This window comes from Furipterus horrens, unplaced genomic scaffold (assembly GCF_987537825.1).
Source record: "Furipterus horrens unplaced genomic scaffold, mFurHor1.1.pri manual_scaffold_3, whole genome shotgun sequence".
NCBI classification, from domain to species: Eukaryota; Metazoa; Chordata; class Mammalia; order Chiroptera; family Furipteridae; genus Furipterus; species Furipterus horrens.
In genome coordinates this window covers 189,850,243-189,869,491 of record NW_028327173.1, presented here as the reverse complement: position 1 = coordinate 189,869,491, position 19,249 = coordinate 189,850,243, and the positions used below count along the sequence as shown (strand labels likewise).

The following is a 19,249-nucleotide window of genomic DNA, read 5'->3' as shown; positions in this document are numbered from 1 at the left end:
GGCAAGGAACTAGTAAATGATGGCACCAGGTATGGCTCTCAGGCCCCCAGAGTCCAAATCCCAGCTCCCCTCCCTACACTGCTTCTCTTTAGCAAATATAGTACTATCAGGTTGGCCAAAAAGTACATTTAGTTTTTTCCCATAATATAAAAGACATTTTTCATTTTCACCAATAACTTTATTGATCTGGATATTTTGAGTATGTCGGCTATCTCCTGCTATTGGCTTCTAGTGGGTAGAACAACTTACAATGCATAACACAGCCCTTCAGCAAAGAATTATTTGGTACTAAGAAACTCTGCAAACCACTTTTGACATGTTTGATCAGTCACAGCACCTCCATACACTGCACAAATCGTTTTTTGCATCTCAGGTACGTTTACCTTTCTTGAAATAATAAAACAATAGTAAAATGCTGCATATCTTATTCCACCTTCAATATTAAAATGACTGCACAAAGTTCACCAATTTCGCTAAGTGTTTTTTAAGTGGGCTGCTGATATGACATCTGCCACAATACAATCTAACAGAATTGTTTCGAATGAAGTTAAAGACAACTAAGCACTACTAGAGTCATTGTACAGAAAAAACTAAACAACTTTTTTGGCCAACCCAATATTACCTTAATTGTCATGGGTTAATGAGAAAATACAGTGGCAAATCTAAAACAGAAAGTATTGTGGCAGGTGCTGTCCCTCCAGGAGCACACCTGTGCCTTTCCTCTCCTTCCCCCCAGGCACATTGTACCTTAACTTTCTTCTCTTCCAAGCTCCAATGGCCCTTATTTTGCCTCTGTAACTTTTAAATTTTCTTAAAAAAAAAAAAGGTTTTGCAGCAGTTTAGGAGTGGCTGACCAAGCTTTAATCACCAAAAGGGCTTCCTAAAAGATGGCACGTATTCAGTAGGATAGGGCTTCAGCACTTGCATTGCTAAGTTCCTAAGGTGATGCTGATGATCCAAGAACCACATTTGAAAATTACTGGATAGAGAAAAGTATGAGAGAAAGTAGTACAGACATGCTGAACTCAAAAAAAACAACACTACAGACCTCATAGCTAATTTGATCAACTGTCACAAGGAACAATTTAGTTTCAGAAAGGCATAACTCAAAATATAACCACTGCATTACCAAAATCTCTGCACAGAATACTGGGAAACGCCATAGGGTTCTCACCATTGTTGCTGGTTTTTGCATTCTTTGCCAGCTGTGCTCGAGTAGCAGCGATCAAACTGTCATGAGCCAGCTCCTGAACCCGGAGGAACCAGGGAATGCTACTGTCCGCACTCTCACTGGAGAGGAAATCATTCCCTGAGTCCTCTGCCTCATCTTGTACAAATACTAAGTGCTCGGCTGAAGAGCTCAGACCTGGAAGAAACAGGAGGATGTGTGAAAGTTAGCCATCAAGTAATCCTTTTACTGGCCCTGGCTCAGAAACCCTGTGTGTCTCAAATCTGAATCCGCTTTTCCAGACCTTCACCTCTCACCTCAGTTCTCATACAAGATTAGGTTATCACCTTTCCACTCCCAGCCCACAGGCTTGTCTTTATCTTACCTCCTTCTCTTTCAGAGGCAGAGCTGCCCTTCCTGGCAACCAGGCTAACCCTCGCCCCATCCTAGCCTTCAATTATCCCCCCAGGTCTCCTCCAGCTGTCTCCTCTCTACTGGCCAGCTTACAGCCTCCCTTACAGCCTTTACATTTGTCTAAGCTCAGGTCTCTCCCATCTTTATTTTTCTTAAAAGAACAGAAAGTCCCAAGTACTACTCTAGCTGTACTTCACCTGTTCCTTCCAAGTCATCTTTCTTGAACAAGTGTAACTCCTACCTTGCATATCCACTTCCTCACCTACCATCTACTCCCCAACTCTTGAACCCCGGCCTCCACCTCTACTACCACAAAAACAACTGCTCTCGCCCAGCTCATGAGACATACACTTCCCAGTCCTCATCTCACCAGCCCCTTCTCAAGTATTTGACATAATACCTTTTCTTCTTTAAAACGTTTTCCTCCTTTGGCTTCCCCCACACCACTCACATTCTGTTTTCTTATTAAATTTATTAGGATGGCACTGATTAATAAAATTATACAGGTTTCAGGTATACAATTCTATATAACACATCATCTGTATACTGCATTGTGTGTTCACCAGCCAAAGTCAAATCTCCTTCTGTAACTATAGATTTGACCCCCTTTACCCTTTACTACCTCCTCCCTACTCCATTCCCTCTGGGAACCACGATTCTCATTCTTTTCTTTATCCCTCTCTAGCAACTCCTTCCTATTTTTCTGTTACCCTTGTATATGTTTGGCTTTTTCTTTCAGGGTCACAGATTTGCCTACTTCACTGTTTATGTTCTAGACTACTCCTGAATCAAAGAATCCTACTCACTGTTTCATACATTTCCTGAATGCTGATAAGCACCAAAACTACTCTATTTCCCTCCAGAGCTCTCTAGAACTCTGGACCTCTGTTTCTAACTCTAAAGGACACCTCCTCCTGAATGTCCCTCCCACATCTCAACATCAATAGGCATAAATGGAAACTAAATATCCTCCCTCCCGCCCTGTCCTTTCTATGTTCATTATCTTGGTGGGCACCACCCAATTTTCCAAACAAAAAACTTTTGAATCATCCTAGAGTCCACCCTCTCTCTTCACGTTGAATTGATCACTAGACTATATCAATTCTCCAAAATAATAAAATAATAGTTTCATTCCATTTTTGATATGACCTGGTTAAAATACACACCAGCCACACCAATTTTCTTTTCTTTTTTAAGCATGAGCAGAGTTCAGAAAAGGATTTAAAAAAATAAATACCTGCTCTGGTTAGGTTAAGAAGAATAAAAGAAGTGCTATCACTTGGCTGTAGATCTTGCAACAAGCTAGGAGACTCTGGAGTGGATAAAAACTCCGGGGACTTCTGTCCAGTCTGAGCCCTCGTCTCCTCTCCGTCTGGGCCCACATTCACCTGAAGGCTTCTCAACACAGCTGAAGGAGGGACCTCCTTGGAGGAGTTATTATGACTTGGAGTATCATCTAGTAAGTAGAAAACACCACAGCTTTATGAAGCACCTATCTCCAAAGACCTCACCATTTTGATACATAGCACCAAATACCCTTAAAAAATCCCTTAGTACCTAACACCCTTATAGGAAAAGACAGCATTTTCATTATACAAATACAAAATTTGCCTCAGGAAAGAACAGAGAGATGACTTTTAAGTTCTAAAGGGAGACAGGCAAAAAGTGAGGGACATACTCCTCTGACCCTGGCATCCATCATCCACATTTGGACTTACAGACCTTAGTCCTGTTGAGGCCATAAGTCATTACTTTTCCCTTGAAAAATATGGTTAACACAATGAATACTACCTTAAGAATAGGATCTACATTTTAAATTATTCTTCTTGGGGAGAGATAACTTCCTTTAATTTTTATAACATGTATGTGACAGTTCTGGTAAGTCATTAGGGAAAAAAGAAAAATACAGCCTGGAGAGTAACTGAAATTTTACAGAATCATCAGTCTATTTCATCGCAGTCTGGGTTTACACTGGATGTAAAAAAGTATCAGAATATTTGCTCTCTAATTGTATTATAAGGGAGGAGATCAATTTACAGAGGTTTGGCTGCAATATAACGAGGAACTGCACTACAGTGCTGTAGCATCCAATGTTTTCAGGGGGTCATCTCTATCAAATACAGATAACCTTTCTTTCCTATTTGAAGGAGATAATAGATAAGATTATAGGAATAAAAGTGGAAGCCTAGGGTCAGTATGGCCATTTCAGAGCCTAATGAAGTTACACAATGTAAATGTACTTAATGCCACAGAACTGGTTAGATGGCAAATTTAACTGGTTAAAATGGTAAATTTTGTTATGCATATTTTACCACAAAAATTTTTTAAATAAAGTTCACAGAGACACAGTTTGTCATAGAACATTGGGAAATAACTAAATATCCTCAACAGTGGCACGAATATTGTGGTGCACTCATGAAACCAAACAAACCATAGCTACACACACAAGGATGACTCTCACAAAAACAAGAATAAAAAAGGAAAGGTACAACAATATACATTCATACAACTTCATTAATTTAAAGTCTAAAAAACAGCTAAAATTAAACTGCATTACTTAGATTTGGGTGGTTATTGGAAACTTGGAAACAAAAAACTGTCTCAAAAACTCAGGACAGTGGTGCCCTATGGAACAATGGAGCTTGTCTTTACCAGGGAGGAGTCCACGAGGACTTTGGAGCTGGCAATGCTCTACTTTTTGATTTAAGTGGTGGGTATCTTCTTTACAATAACTCTTCAATATGTGTGTCCACATGATTTTGTACTTTTCTGCATCTATCACATACCCCAAGTGAAAAGAAAGCATGTAGGTCATGCATGGAATGATACAGACATACTTAAGGAGGGGAATGAGATTAGGGAGGTATGCACAGATACATTTACTATTACAGTTTTTTTTATTTTAAAGATCTGGGGACCTGGCCCACAACTCAGGCATGTGCCTTGACTGGGAATTGAACCAGTGACCCTTTGGTTCACAGGCCAGTGCTCAATCCACTGAGCCACACCAGTCAGGGCTCCTATTGTAATATTGTATTTCATGAGCTGGGAGGGGAGTACAAGAGTTATTATCTATAGTAAATAGGTTCTTGAAATGTTTTAAATCAAAATTAAAACGAAAAAAAGGTAATATTAAAAAGGTAAATGCTTTTGTTTCTGTTTTCATTTCCTTTACTATTGTTAAATATTTATTCAATAAATTATAATTGGGAGAGAAAAGTCAAGGAAAAAGCCTAACGAAGACCAAAACTTATTAGCACATAGAAGTTTTCACATATTGAAAACCCGTAAGTATCTGGAAAGACTCCCAATATACTAGTAGAAAAATGGGAATTGGGAGGTAGAAAGTGTGGAAAGACTAGGAGCTAGTTAGGGAAACCTTAAGTCAACATTGGTTGGTTCATTACATCTGCCCTTCTTGAATCTTTAAACACTGAAAAAATTTTAAAGTTACTTGACAACTCAAAGAAAAAAGACCACTAGAAGACAGTAACCAAAGACTTTATAATAACAATTTGTCACCAGCAGGTTAATATTGATCGTCCCTGATTTAATATTAATATTTCAAATTTTAAAATAAGGACCAGAAAACAAAGAATCCATTGCATCTAGAAATAATGTTCTCCTTGGTAGTAGTCAAGCAATAAGACTGCCCTATTCTGCCCTATTCCCTGCCAAAACATTCTACTTTATCCTACTTCTCCTGAAGCATCCTCGCCAATTATCCACATTTTAGATCTGTAGCTTCTCTGGCTCTTTCCTTTTAGCATAAAATCACCCTTAAATATTTCAAATCTGAGAAAAGAATTCTTCCATCTCTTACAACCCTCTCTTTTTCCTTTCCATAGCAAGAGAGTCGTTACAAAGTACAGATATTTTCTCAGCTATACTTACCTCACACTGATATCTCAACCCACTGGAGCCTGGCTTTCTGTCCCCGTTCCATGAACAGGCCCCACTAAGGTCAACAATGGCCTTGCTGACCCTATCTCAGTGGGCCTCTTAGGAACATCTGACACACTGACTCTTTATGCCCTTGGGTTCCATGTCTGTACTCTAGGCTGGCATTCCTCACATTGCTCTAGCCATTCCTTCTTCCCTCCTTCACAGGCTCTCCTGCCTTACCTGTATCTTGAATAGGGAATTCCATGGCATTCTACCTTAGCCTTGTTTTCTCACTCTCACACTCTGTGGGTTATCATACTTGTTCCTACGGCGCAAAGTACCAATACTCTTACGAGTCCTGTGGCTCCTTTTTCTCCATGAATCGAAATTTTTACGGTTGCCTCCAGTCAGTTATAAAATCAGTTATCCCATCTCCCCAGTACCACAGAATAGGCTAAATTCTTATGACTCATTTATTTTATCTGTGGTGATCTTAATTTTTACCTGGTAATATTAGCTGACTGCATTCTGAGGCCTCAGTCACCGGAAGGAGAGACAAGCAAGTAATATCCTTAGCTTCTGATTCTACTAGCCCCTGTCCCAATGGGATGGACGTATTCTGAACAAACTGTACCAGGAGCTAGGGGGTGGAGAGAGAGGAAACAATATCGAGAAATACAAATTGTTAGGAACAGATATAAACCTCTGAAATGACCAAAAGCTGATGATGTAATTAAGTCCTGATTGTTCACTAGCATCAGCGATATTCATTTAAAAACCAGATTAACGACAAATAAAATTTAAAGCTATTTTTACCATCATCTATTCTACAAAAAGGCTAAATTATATAATTAATTTAAACTCTGTCATCTTCCACCAAAGAAATAATAAAAATAATTATATTTTTAAATGATGGCTATTAAAAACTCAACCACACTGTACTGATTACATTTTTATAAAGTAAAAATGTATTGGCTCTTTTAACCCTCACTAAATCTCAGTAAGCTCAAACCACATGTATTTTAAAGATCAGGAATCAAGTTGAAGACACTAAATGACTTTTCTAAGGTCACAAGACTAGTTAGAAGCACTGTCAGTCTTCAAACTTAAGTAATTTGATTCCAAATTCAGTGACCTTCTCGTTATGTAACACAGATATACTTAAAATGAAAAAGTGAATAAAAATTTAAAATGTTTAAGTCCTCTAATTTCATTTAAAAAGAAAATACTTTCAGATATATGCAAAATTAATAAAAGAATGGTCTGTGGTAGTAAATATCTCCATATGTATACACACATTACACATATATGTCATAAAATAAAAATTTGACATATAATTATCTAGATGTATAATTTTACACTTATTTAAATAACAAATATTAAGTCATAAGAGGTAAAACGAAATTCTTCAATCTTTGAGAAAGTACTTAGTTAACAGAAAAATAGTAAGCCAGTAGTTACAACTAAACCAAAATCATATAGCCCACAAAGGCTAAAACTTTACTATCTGGCCCATTACAGAAAAAGTTTGCTGACCCCAAACTAAATAAGGACAGACTTTGGAATACAGCCCACCAAAAAGGAAAGAAACAAACTGACTGGGCTCACCTCTGGTTTGGATTCTAACTCATCTGATAACATTGATTCAGCTTCCAAATCCTGTAGCTGTTTGGGGACAGGTTAAAATTTTAATTCAGAGTCAATGACACCTTCCTGTTTATGCTCATATTCCTCTAGGAAAGGCTATGCTTTTCCTGTAAGATTCTGTGCTGTGCGGGTGGGTAATCAATTTAACCTAAAATGGGGGGGCGGGGGGGAGAGAAGAAGAGAGACAGAATTAAGAGTAGAGGAAAAATGCAGCTAAATAAACAAAGCCTTCTTTATACAGGGGTTGGCAAAAGTAGGTTTACAGTTGTAACATTCTTTTGAGTTACTAAAGCTATTGTAATAATCATAATAGATTATGTCACTTAAAAGCATGGTTATGAAAACAATGTAAAAACAAAGAAAAACGCTAGACACATTACAAAACAAAATACAAAATTACTTATTTTTAAATGCTAAAACTAGTTAAGATGCGAATAGGAAAGAGAAAATTCACACAGCTATGATAGTCCAGGTGGTAGGCTGGTGTGACATTTTTCTTTTTTCAATTTTCCGATTTTTCTAAAAATAGTTATATAGTCAGTCAAAATTTGAATAATGTTTCCTCAAAGTAGTACTCTTGGGACCCTGATGCAGCTTTTTTCTCCCCATAATTTAAATTCTTCTGTTCTTATAGCTTTTCTCCCCCAGGATTCTGGCAAAGTGAGTTCACTTCATTTTGTACAAATGTTCCTAAAACTTGAAGCACTATTATACACAAAATGGTCATATGGTATAAATGTACACAGGATGGGAGCTTTCAATTAATACAAGGTAAAGTGAAAAGTTAGAATAAGGCAGACTTACTCTACAAAAAGAGCATTTAGAAGTACCTAAATAAATATTATTGCCTTGATAGTTCCTCCCTCTCCCCCTTGTTAGCTGGCAGAAATCTGTATTTTTCATCATAAAAAAATAAATTACAAGATGTAAAAAAAAAATTTTAAGTTTCCCACATAAAGAAGCATAAACCCCCAACTTTTCCTTTCACATACATTTTTCTTATTCAAGCACTATTATACCTCAGTGTGGTTTATCCATTCCTCTTTTTATAGAGGAAGGAACCAAGGCTCAGTACATCACTTGCCCCCAAGTTATTAAACTACAGAGCCAGACTCCCACCCACAGAGCAGGTTGGCATGAATAGTGATTACGTATCTCTAAATCTGAACTTGAATCACCAGAGTTGAAGAATTGCCTTTCCCTGATTCTAGCTCATGTTAAGAAGCCAAGAAACTACCAAATGTTTGTTTAGGTTATCTTTAAGCTTCCTCCAATTTTGAGGTTCTAGGATTGTAAAATCTCTAAGAAACTAGACAACTATTTACTGTCTTTATATTTGTTAAGTTTTTTAGAAACTAATGGTGCTAGCTCCAGGAATAGGTTTCAGTTTTCTTACCTAATGAAAAAAAAGAAGAAGAATGAATGAGTATGTGCCTGGAACAAAGGAAAAATCAGATGTAGCAGATCTTAAGACATTTTTGCAAAGCTGTAGTAACAACTTAAGAGAAGGGAGGTGCCACCTCTAGATCACCATTTCTCAAGGGTCCATGGTTATCTATGGCACCCTTTTATTTCAGTGTTTTCATTTCAATGATAATCTTTAAAAATTTAGCACAAGCACTTCCTGGAACAACCTAATAGCCACATTATGACTGAGTACAGTAGTCCCTCTCTACATCACAGTTCACTTATCGCAGCCTCACTGTATCGCAGGATTTTTAAAAATATTGTGTTTATTTATCGCATATTTTTCCCTATACTGCGGGATTTTGCAGTACTGTATATGTATGTTGTTAAAGTTACATAGGTTTAAGAGTGTAGAATATGTTTAAGAACATAAGTTGTGTTTATGAAAGTGTGGAAAAGTTTAATAAGGGACTGGGAATGGTTTATAAGTGTGTGGGAAGGGTTTATAAAGCCTTAAAATATATATAAATACTAAAATAAATGTAAGGTTCCTACTTTGCAGATTTTCACCGATCGCGGGGTGGGGGGTCTAGAACATAATACCCGCGATAAGTGAGGGAATACTGTACTGCCATACAATTCTGGTGTTCCAACAATTTGGGTTTGTATGTGTGCTGGAGAAACAAAAGAGAATAGTGGGATGCAGAAGCACAGGAAGGCTGACATGAAAAGAATCTGTATTGGAGTACTCAGGACCACAGCAAATGTACTGTGTGGATCTCATCTTGAACACAGCACTAGCTAAGTGTGATGGCAAATCCAATTCAATCCTATTCGCAGTTCAAGTTACCCATTTAACAGGTTTAAAATACTGCAATGCAAATCTTTTTTTAAATAACAGCCTCACTGAGATATAATTCACATACCATACAACTCACTCATTTAAAGAGTACAAGGAAAATGTTTTTAATAATATTCACAATTGTGCAACCATAACCACAATTTTACAAAATTTTCATCATCCCCCAAAAGAAAGCCTGTATCCATTTTCTCCCAAACCCTCCACTGACCAGGCCTAGGTAATTACTAATCTCCTTTCTGTCTGTATGAATTTACCTAGCCTGGATATTTCTTATAAATGGCATTTATGCCTGGTCACTTTCACTTAGCACATTTCCAAGTTTATCCTTGTGCAGCATGTATCAGTACTTCATTTATTTTGATTGCCAAATAATAGTCTATTGTATGGATACATATTTATGAAATGATCAGTTGATGGATATTTGGGTTATTTCCACACTTGTTCCCACAATTTGGCTGTTATGTATAATGCAGCTATAAACATTTTTGTGTAGACACATGTTTTCATTCTTTTCTGTACATGTCTAGGAGTAAAACTGCTAGGTCATATGGTAACTCTATGTTTAACCTCTTGAGGAATACCAGGCTGTTTTCCAAAGAGGTCGAAGAGGTCATGTCACCTTACAATCCCACCAGTAGTATATGCAGGGGGTTTCTCCACACGTTCACCAACTCTTGTTACTGTCTGCCTTTTTTATTATAGCCATCCTGGTGGGTGTAGGGTGGTAACTCACTGTGGTTTTCTTCTTTGTTTTGTTTTTTTTTTAAATATTTTTAAAATTTATTTTTAGAGAGAGGTGAAGAGAGAGAGAAAGGAAGAGAACATCAAAGTGTGGTTGCCTCTCTCTTGCCCCCAACTAGGGACCTGGCCCGCAACCCAGGCGTGTGCCCCGACTTGAAATTGAACTGGCAACCCTTTGGTTCACAAGCTGGTAGTCAATCCACTGAGCCACACCAGCCAGGGCTCACTGTGGTTCTGAATTACATTATCTGACAGCTAATGATGCTGAGCATCTTTTCTTGTGCTTACTGGGCACTTGTACATCTTTTTTGGAGAAATGTTTAATCAGGTTGGTAGCTCACTTTTAAATTATTCATCTTTTTATTATTGCATTGTAAGAGTTCTTTATAAATTCTAGATATAAGTCCCTTATCAGACAGATGATTTGCACAAACTTTCTTCCACTCTGTGTTATCTTTTCACTTGCAAAGCAAATCTTTGTTTTTATTTTTTTAATTTATTTTTAGAGAGAGGGGAAGGGAGGGAGAAACAGAGGGAGAGAAACATCGATCAGTTGCTTCTTGCACTTCCCCTGGGGACCTCAACCACTGAACCGCACCAGTCAGGGCATAAAGCAAATCTTATCTTTAATTGAACAAGGCAACTCTAACTCTACAAAGTTATCATACAATACCTCATTAAAATTGACATTCAAGGACTTCTCAGTCACCTTTAGTTAAATATAAGATCTGATTATCATAAACAATGTAACAATGCCTTGATATTATAAATACCATATTGTATGATATCCTCTGCATTATAATTACTTAAGTTAAAATGTAGAAACAGATGAAATATATTACTGAATCCAAGGCAAAATCTTTCCACTGTTAAACTCAACATTAAATATTATTTCATTTTAACAAAACATCTGTACCACATAATATGAACGTTAATTTGAAATTTCTTTTTATAATGTTGTTTACATCTGTATACTTACAGATATATATAAATCCGTGGCAACAACTGACAATCCTAATAACCTAAATTTTATGACGTATATGGTTCCCTATAGGCCATCAGAACATATTAGACTGCTTAAACAATATTTGTTCAGCATATATATTTTAGAAATCCACTGACCCTTGCGCTCTTATTGATTTGTACATTTGTTTTGATGTTACAGTTGATTAAGAGCTATAAAAGTTCAGCATAGGAGGTATAAGGATTACCCACCTTTATGTCTGAGTGTATTTAGAATATTTATAATAAAAATAATTTGTCAGTTATGTGGGGTCCCAATGCAATGTTTTTCCTTTAAATGGCAATTTACATGACATTGGAATGAAAGGCACTGCTCTTACTTAAAGCAAAGCTATTTTCAAGAAAATTATGGTTCTCAGAGGAAATGTCTTCCCAGGTATTTTTTTTTTGTTTTTTTTTTTTAAGATTTTATTTATTTGTTTTTAGAGAGAGGGGAAAGGAGAAAGAGAGGGAGAGAAACATCAATGTGCCTCTCACACGCCCCCAACTGGGGACCTGGTGTGCAACCCAGGCATGTGCCCTGACTGGGAATCAAACCAGTGACAGCTGATTCGCAGGCCAACACTCAATCCATTGAGCCACAGCAGCCAGGGCTTCCCAGGCTTTCTTATACTATTAATTAAGAGGTTAGAAATGCAATGTTCAGAGTAGTCACCTACATCACCCGAAGTTCTTTAAAGTGGACAGCTAATATATGTTCGTTTTTTGGAATTTGTTGTTGTTGTTGTTGTTGTTGTTTTTTGGTTTTTTCTTTGTTTTTTTTTTTGGAGGGGTGCATTGTTCTACTTATTTAAGCATTCATTGGCTGATTCTTGTATGTGCCCTGACCAGAGATTGAGCGTACAACCTTGGCGTATGGGGACAATGCTCAAACCAACTGAGCAACCCAGCCAGGGCTGTTCATTTTTATTATGTATCTGTAGCTGGTAGACAGGCAAAATGTATATCCTTATTTCCTTTTAAATAAAAAATTTACTAATTTAGCTCCATAGATAATGGAAGACACAATGACATTTAATTGTCAGCAACCAAGACCGGGCCCATCGAATCATATTTTCCACAAATCATAAATAAGGAATCTTGGCTCTACATAAAGAGTTCACAACAAAAGAAACTGGTCTCAGAAACCCAGGGATTGTTCAGACCCTATCTCCCTCTCCTCTTGCTAACAACTAAATTTTACTGTGTGCATGATTCCCTGTGGCCATCAAAGCAAATTAGTCTGTTTAAAAACAAAACAAACAAACAAACAAACAAAAAACACCTTGGCCCAGCATGTATTATATATTTTTTAGAAATCCAGACCCTGCCACTGCTATTACTGAATGTTAGCTCATAGTCAGCCTGGAGCTTAGAAAGAATGCAGGCAATAAAACCTCTGCAATGAACCAAAGCAAAGAACAAGGAGACCTGAAAATTTTTGGAAATAATTAAGAGAATTGAACAATAGCAAAGCAGATTTAGACAACAGTAATCGCTATTATGGGGACCATCCTGAGAACAACTCCCCTTCTGTTTTCAGCCAAATAAACAAATCCTGGGAAGTAAAGTTTGATAAACTGCATTCTTTTTCTACGGTACACTCAACATCATCCAGCAAATCATGTATTAAAACACTAAGTTGTTAGACAAGTTAAAGAAGCTGAGATATGTTTTTAAAAAACAAAAGCACATGGTCTCTAAGGCAGGAATCTAAATTCTGCCTCTGACTAGGTTGAGACCTGAGTAAGCTACTTATCTTTTTGGCCCTAGGAAACTCATCTGAAATACAGAAATGAAACAGACCTACCCTAGGATTATTTTTACATTAGTCAATAGAAATAATTATAAAATTCTTCAGAAATAAAGTTCTGCATAGGTGCTTAAGAAACAAGTAAGTCTATCAAATGCTTAGAATACTATAAAAGGTTAAGAACTCTGCCTTTTATCACTGAGTCCAAATATCCTATTGAGCAGTGATTTTCAAACTTTTCACTGCAACCTACAGTAAGATACATTTTCCATCATAACCCAGCAAATAAAACACAGAAGCACACACAATTAACATATTTTCATCAAGCAATACTAACCTATACTAACTACTCTCATGCACTATCTTTTTATAAATGATAAGATCCAATAAACTGATCTCACAAGCTATTAACAGGTTATGTTCCACAGACTGGAAAACACTATTAAAGTACCTTCAAAATGGTTAGACATAGAATCAGCCATGAAGTATAAGGCCATAGACATAAATCTGCTTTTTATGTTACAAACAATCAGCAATTGTCATTGTTGGAGTTTTGGTGAAATTGTGATGACTTGAATCTTGTCCTCAAGCCCTCCCTGTGACAATGCGAAGGAAAATACTACACACTAGGCAATGACCAGCAAAGAAGTGTTTCATCCCCAACCCCAATGCAGGGCTCTCACACACCAGACAGGAATTAATAGTAACACCATTTCCCTATGGTAGAGATGGCCTAAAACTAATGCAGGCTACACAGAGAAATATATTGAGAGGGAAAACCAATCCAAAGTAAACTAAGCAAGTGACAGAGGAACAGAGGTGATACAGGTCTCTTGCCCCAGTCTTGATTGCTATGCAGAAGGGACTGCATGCCAAAGGGAAAGATGAACAAGGGCTTTAACTACTTTGCTTCATAAAAGAAACAGACCGTCATTGTGTCAACCTCTAAAAAGCAAAGTGATTCCACCCTAGAAAACAAAGCCCACTATATCAGGACTGCTCTAACTTACCAGAGGTCAACAATACCTTGATGTTGACCCAGTTTTAGAAAGGAGTACAAGGGAGTGGGTAGAGAAAAAAAAGAAGAAAGAAATTGAGAAACATTGTGCTCCCCCGGCCCCCGCCCCCAATCAGTCACCACCACAAAGGTTAAAATAAAGCACATGATTTCAACTAAAAGGACTGGTCTCTCCTACCATGGGCCAATCTGCTTCTTAACTCCCTCCATCTCCACCTGTTGGCTGACCACAGATATAAACCTGAACGAATCAGTAATGGTTAAAAAATTGAAAAAAAAAAAAAAAAAAAATTTACTAATAGTAGTGAATTACGAAGACCAAAAATTAAAATTTATTTTAAAAGAGCAGTTTAAATTTTGGTATGAAATTTGGTAGTGCTGGGAACAGAAAAACCAGATAACTTTCTGCATCAAACCTAGCATATTATGGGAGTGATTAAGTTCTCATGATGAAGTAGTAACTGGTACTAACGAAAGAAATTTTGAATGTAGAATTGAGAAGCCAGAGTGAGTCTTAGAAATTACAAGATTCACCCTGGGCCTTCCCCCTTCGCTTCCGAAGATCTTCTGGGTGCTCTGTTCCCACAGCCCTGAACTTTATTTCAGTCACCTAATTCTCTACAAGCCAAATTCATTAAGAGAATTGTCTCCACTTCCGTCTCCAATCACTATCCAGCCCATCAATTCACCAAAACCCCTCTTGTAAAGATTACCCATGATCTTCATGTTACCAAATCCAATGGACACTTTGCCGTTCTCATCTTTCTTGACCTTTGCAATGGATAACTATTGCTTTTGACTGTCCTACATTCATTTCCCCTGCTTAGGTGACAGGATCCACATTTTGTTTGGGGATCTACCCCTCACCCATTGATTACATTCTTTGCTGAACCAAAAACTAAGGTGCTTTTTTCTACCCTGGCAACTATTGGATATTTAACCCACGTTGAACAAATCAGACACTTTCCCTCAGAATGTGAATCCTAAAGTAACTAAGGACTGAAAAATGCTGCAACAGCCCATTCATTCCAGCAATTGCAGTTAGCAGCCTCCCCTGGGGCTGCTCATATTCCTGTCCTTTATAAAGCCAGGGCCTTCAGCATTTTCTTCGGTCCTGTGAACTGCCCACGTCCTTGTTATAAATTTCTCTTCTAAAGCAAATTGGTCACTTGCAACCAAAGAGGCATAACTGGCATCGTCTCTGAAAAGCCCTGCCTCCTTCCTCAAACATTACTCTCTTTGCTTCGGAAATACATGCTCCTTATTTCACTACTACTTTGTTGGCCATTTCTCCAGTCTCCGTTGAAAACTCCGATACTCCTCCACTCAGTCCCTAACTGTACATATTTCTCAGGACAGTCTTCAGGCCCTCTTTTCTTGCTGTACTCTCTCCGTCCTGTGAATGCATCCAGTACCTTGGTTTTAAAAATGGTCTCCAAGATTTTTATCTGTAGCCGAGATACCTAACCTCTGAGCTGCAGACCTGTATATACAATTGCTTACTTGACATCTCTTAATAATATTTTTACTTGATATCTCAACTTTAACATATCCAAAACAAATTCTCTCCCAAGCCTGTTTCCCATCATCTCCTGCCAGCCCCTCTCACCACAAACTTTTACTCAAGGACCACCATTTACCTCATTTAGGAGTAATTTTTATTACTTTCTTTCTTTTGCTCCCAATACTCAATTCAGTTGCAAGCCCTACTGATTCCTATCTCAAGAGGAAATATGGCAACCCCACCTACTTCTTTTTCTACTGCTGCCACCCTACTCCAGTACACCATCCACTCTTGCCCTAAAGCACGGTTACTGCCTCCTAACCAATCTCCTTGCTTCTACTCTCGCCATCGTCCATTCTAGTCTCTTCACAGCAGTAAGTATCTTAACATGTGAATTTCTGCGCTAGGCTTTCCAATATGTCCAGACAAAATCCAAACTCCTTATTCTGGCCTATAGGAACCTATGTGAGCCATTTCTGCCTCTCCAACCACACTTTGGAGGCACCCTCCCTTACGTGCTCCCCAGGCTCCAGCCAGATGAATCTCCCTTAGCTCCTTGAACACATTAGGCTCTTTCTTGTATTAGGGATTTGTACGTATTTCCTCTACCTAGGAATGCTTTTACCCCTCTCTTCAATTGGTTAGCTATTTTGTTTGTTTGTTTTAATCGGTCAGAGTTCAGTTTAACTGTTAACTCATTTAGAAAGGCTTTCCTAACACCTTGTCCAATGAAGGTTTGCCATACTCCCACCTTATTTTCTAAATCTACTGTCTCCACTAATCACAATTTCTAATTCTTTCATTTGGTTTTATACAATATTCATTTTCTGTCTGGTTATCCCCTAAATTGTACGCTCCATAAACAAGAGAAAGAACTAGCCTGTTCACTACTATATCTCCCAGCACCTAGCACAGTGCCTGGCACAGTACTTTATGTAATTCATAAGGAATTTAGGTCTCCTAAAGTCCTTTCTGATGTGTACTGTAAAGCTCTAAGGTTGTCTTTATTATGAGCTTAAACAGGGCTTCTTACAACCTTCCCTGTAAGCAGCTTTAGGCACTGAATAAATATTGGTATAATAAGCAAATGACATTGCAAATGATACAAATTTTTGTCTTTATTCCTGACCTCTTCTCCTGAACTTCAAACTTGCATTTCTAACTGCCTGCTACTATCTCCACATGGATATCCAACAGCAATTCAAATCTAATAACAATGTCCAAAATCCAGATTATCTTCTCCCCCACCAAACCTGTTCTTCCTGTACTATCCATTTCAATTACTGTCCAATCTTCCTCCCACTCAGCTGCAACTTCTAGGTCTTTAACAATCTCTCTCATCTTCCCTATCTAAATAATCCCAGTGGTTCTAATCCCCCCAAACTTATTCCTACTGTAATGTCCTGTTTGGGTTCTCATTATCTTTTAACTACACTATTAAAACAGGCTTCTTATTGGCCACCCAGCCCTTAAAATTCCCCTTTCCAATCTATCTTTTACGCAGCCACTCAAGTTACCTTTCCAAAACACAGAAATGCTTTTTATCACTCCATTTACTCAAAGTTAGTGCCTCAGTACAGTAGTGAAATTCCTAAGCATGGCATTTCAAATACTCTACATGTCCTCAAACACCATTCCAGTTCCAGCATCCACTATATTCCTTAACAAACTTTTTATTCCAGACCACACGAGATGGGCTACTAAATGGACACACTAACCTTTGTCAGTGCCCAAGGGCTTTTCCCTGTGATAGTTCTTCAACCAGTAGTAAGCACCCCCAACCTAGTTGTGAAATCCTTTCCAGTCTTTAAAATCCAACTCAAATGCCATCTCCGCCATGAAGACTCTCTGATCCTTTCCCTCCAGTCAGAGCAAATCTGTTCTTACCTTGTTGTTGTCACAACATGGAAATTTTTCTCACTGGTTAGGTTTGTTGAGTTTATTCACCCTTCTTCCATGAACCCAGGACAATGCTGTGTAGAAGTAAATACTCAGGAAAATATCTGCTGAATAAATAGGTAAGCCCCTTAGTTTACAGAGAGAGGGAAAAAAACACACCAAATTCTAGAGATTAAGTAACTTGCTAAAAAATTAGGTATCTATTTAAGATACAAAATTTCCTAAATCTCCTGACTGCTGGTTTAGTTGACTTGACTCTGTCCACACTAAGATAACACAAAGCGGAATTTCTTCCTTAGCAACAAAGTGTCCCTGACTTTATTTCAAAATGTTTCTTTTATCCTTTTTGCAAATATGCTGCGTTGACTTTTGCCGGAGTGAGGAAGAAGTGCAAATTCTCAGGTCCCAAGTTAATAATATTTAATTTCCATATAAATGCATTTCAGAGACTCGTGAGCAAGTGAAATAAACTTTAATAAACTAATTGGATTCTTTTAGCTGAAGAAACTTCAGGGGATAAATTCAACTTGCAAAACGCGTACAAGCTGTCAACACTCACAGCCCACACCCCGACAGGCAAAGCAGAAACCCGCAGTCCAGCCCCTCCAAGTCAGCAGCCTTAGTTCTCGTAGACCCAGAAAGTAAGGGGATATATGAAAGAACCCGGTAGCTCTGGGATGAACTATCCAGGGCAGAGTCCCCTCGGCATCATATTTCCCCCACGACAGCAGCCTTCGTGTAAGGCGCCAAGGTCCGCGGGCAGGCCTCGGCTGCAAACGCAAGTCCGGGAGCCCCCGCCCTGGGGATTCGCCGACTCCGGCTTTCTCAGGACGGTCTTGTTCCCATGCTCCGGCCCCAAAACCAAGCAAAGGAGCGGAAACACCGGGCCCGAAACCCCGCAAGGGGAAGGGCCCAAGCCCTGCGGCTTCAGACTGGCCGCTCCGGGTACGCCAGATCCCTCAAGGGTCCCCGAGGGGGGCGGTTTCCCTGTGTTCTCTGGGGGCGAACTCGGCCCGAGCCCCCGAGGAACCCGTGCTGGCTCCCACCCTTTTGAGGGCCAGCGGGCCTAGCAAGCACGGTCTGGCCCACGACGGAGCTCACCTTCCCGTCCCCGGCAGCCGTCCGTCCGTCAGTGGGTCCCGAATTCCGTCCACACAGAGCGTCTTCCGGCTCCTGCCGGAAGCAGCCCGAACGCGGGACAGGAAGTTTGACTGCCTCCCACGCACACACCCACTTTCTCGTCTCCGGGCCGGATGGGGGCCGGCGGGGGCAGGGCTCCGCCCCCGGGACGGAAAGAGCTGTGGTCTCCCACCCCCAACTCATTCTTTCTCGGCTTTCTGGGCTCCGTGTTCCGTGCAGCCAGGAAAACGGGGTCAGTTATGTCTAGCCGTGACGTCACTGCTTCCTGCGGCAGTGAATGGGGTAGTTTTGCCTGTCAGCTGAGATCAGTACTAGCTACAGTGGAGGCGAGTGAGGAAGAAAAGGCCACTACTTAAAGGTTTACCAGTGTTCTCAAGTGAAGAGGACCTCAAAGCTTCACTGCCCGAGAAGGGAACTTGCAGAATCTAGTTCTGCATTCTATACCGGACAGGGTAAGAACGGAGACTCAAGTGTAGACCTTTTCTTGGAATATGAATTTTCTGCAATCTGGTTCCACATATATGGACTTAAAGAGTTCTCAGGTGTCCGGACTGGGGGCTAGAACACTTGAGTTCCAGGCTGGATGCCGTCACTTGTTAGAGCTTTATGAGTTTGACAGACTTCTTGAAATAACTAGTTTTTTGATACTACTGCTTTCTGAAACATGAAGAAACTGAGAGAAGACAGCGGCAGTGGGAATTAAAGGAGTTCTCTAAGACTGAGGACAAGCCTTGATGACAGACATATAAATGGGAGAGTAGTAGTTTGAATACACAAATAAACGACGTTGATTTAAAAAACAAAGGAGA

The 19,249-nt window shown here is 39.1% G+C and overlaps 1 protein-coding gene across 5 annotated transcripts in view; it reads right to left on the bottom strand.

Annotated features, from left to right (window-relative positions):
• Positions 1–18,484, bottom strand: part of ZNF410 (zinc finger protein 410) — a 33,383-nt gene extending 14,899 nt beyond the window's left edge. For 2 of the 5 annotated variants that reach the window (XM_090271128.1, XM_090271129.1), the window contains exons 1-6: positions 18,402–18,484; positions 17,289–17,404; positions 7,076–7,262; positions 5,972–6,107; positions 2,820–3,038; positions 1,175–1,366 (exon numbers count right to left, since the gene is read on the bottom strand). In XM_090271128.1, the coding sequence (XP_090127254.1) occupies positions 1,175–1,366; positions 2,820–3,038; positions 5,972–6,107; positions 7,076–7,108 (580 nt within the window). In that variant the 5' untranslated portion in view covers positions 7,109–7,262; positions 17,289–17,404; positions 18,402–18,484. Of the gene's footprint in view, positions 1–1,174; positions 1,367–2,819; positions 3,039–5,971; positions 6,108–7,075; positions 7,263–17,288; positions 17,408–18,401 lie in introns of all 5 variants that reach the window. The other 3 variants (XM_090271125.1, XM_090271126.1, XM_090271127.1) reach the window with 3 other exon arrangements.
• Between the last annotated feature and the right edge of the window lie 765 nt (positions 18,485–19,249).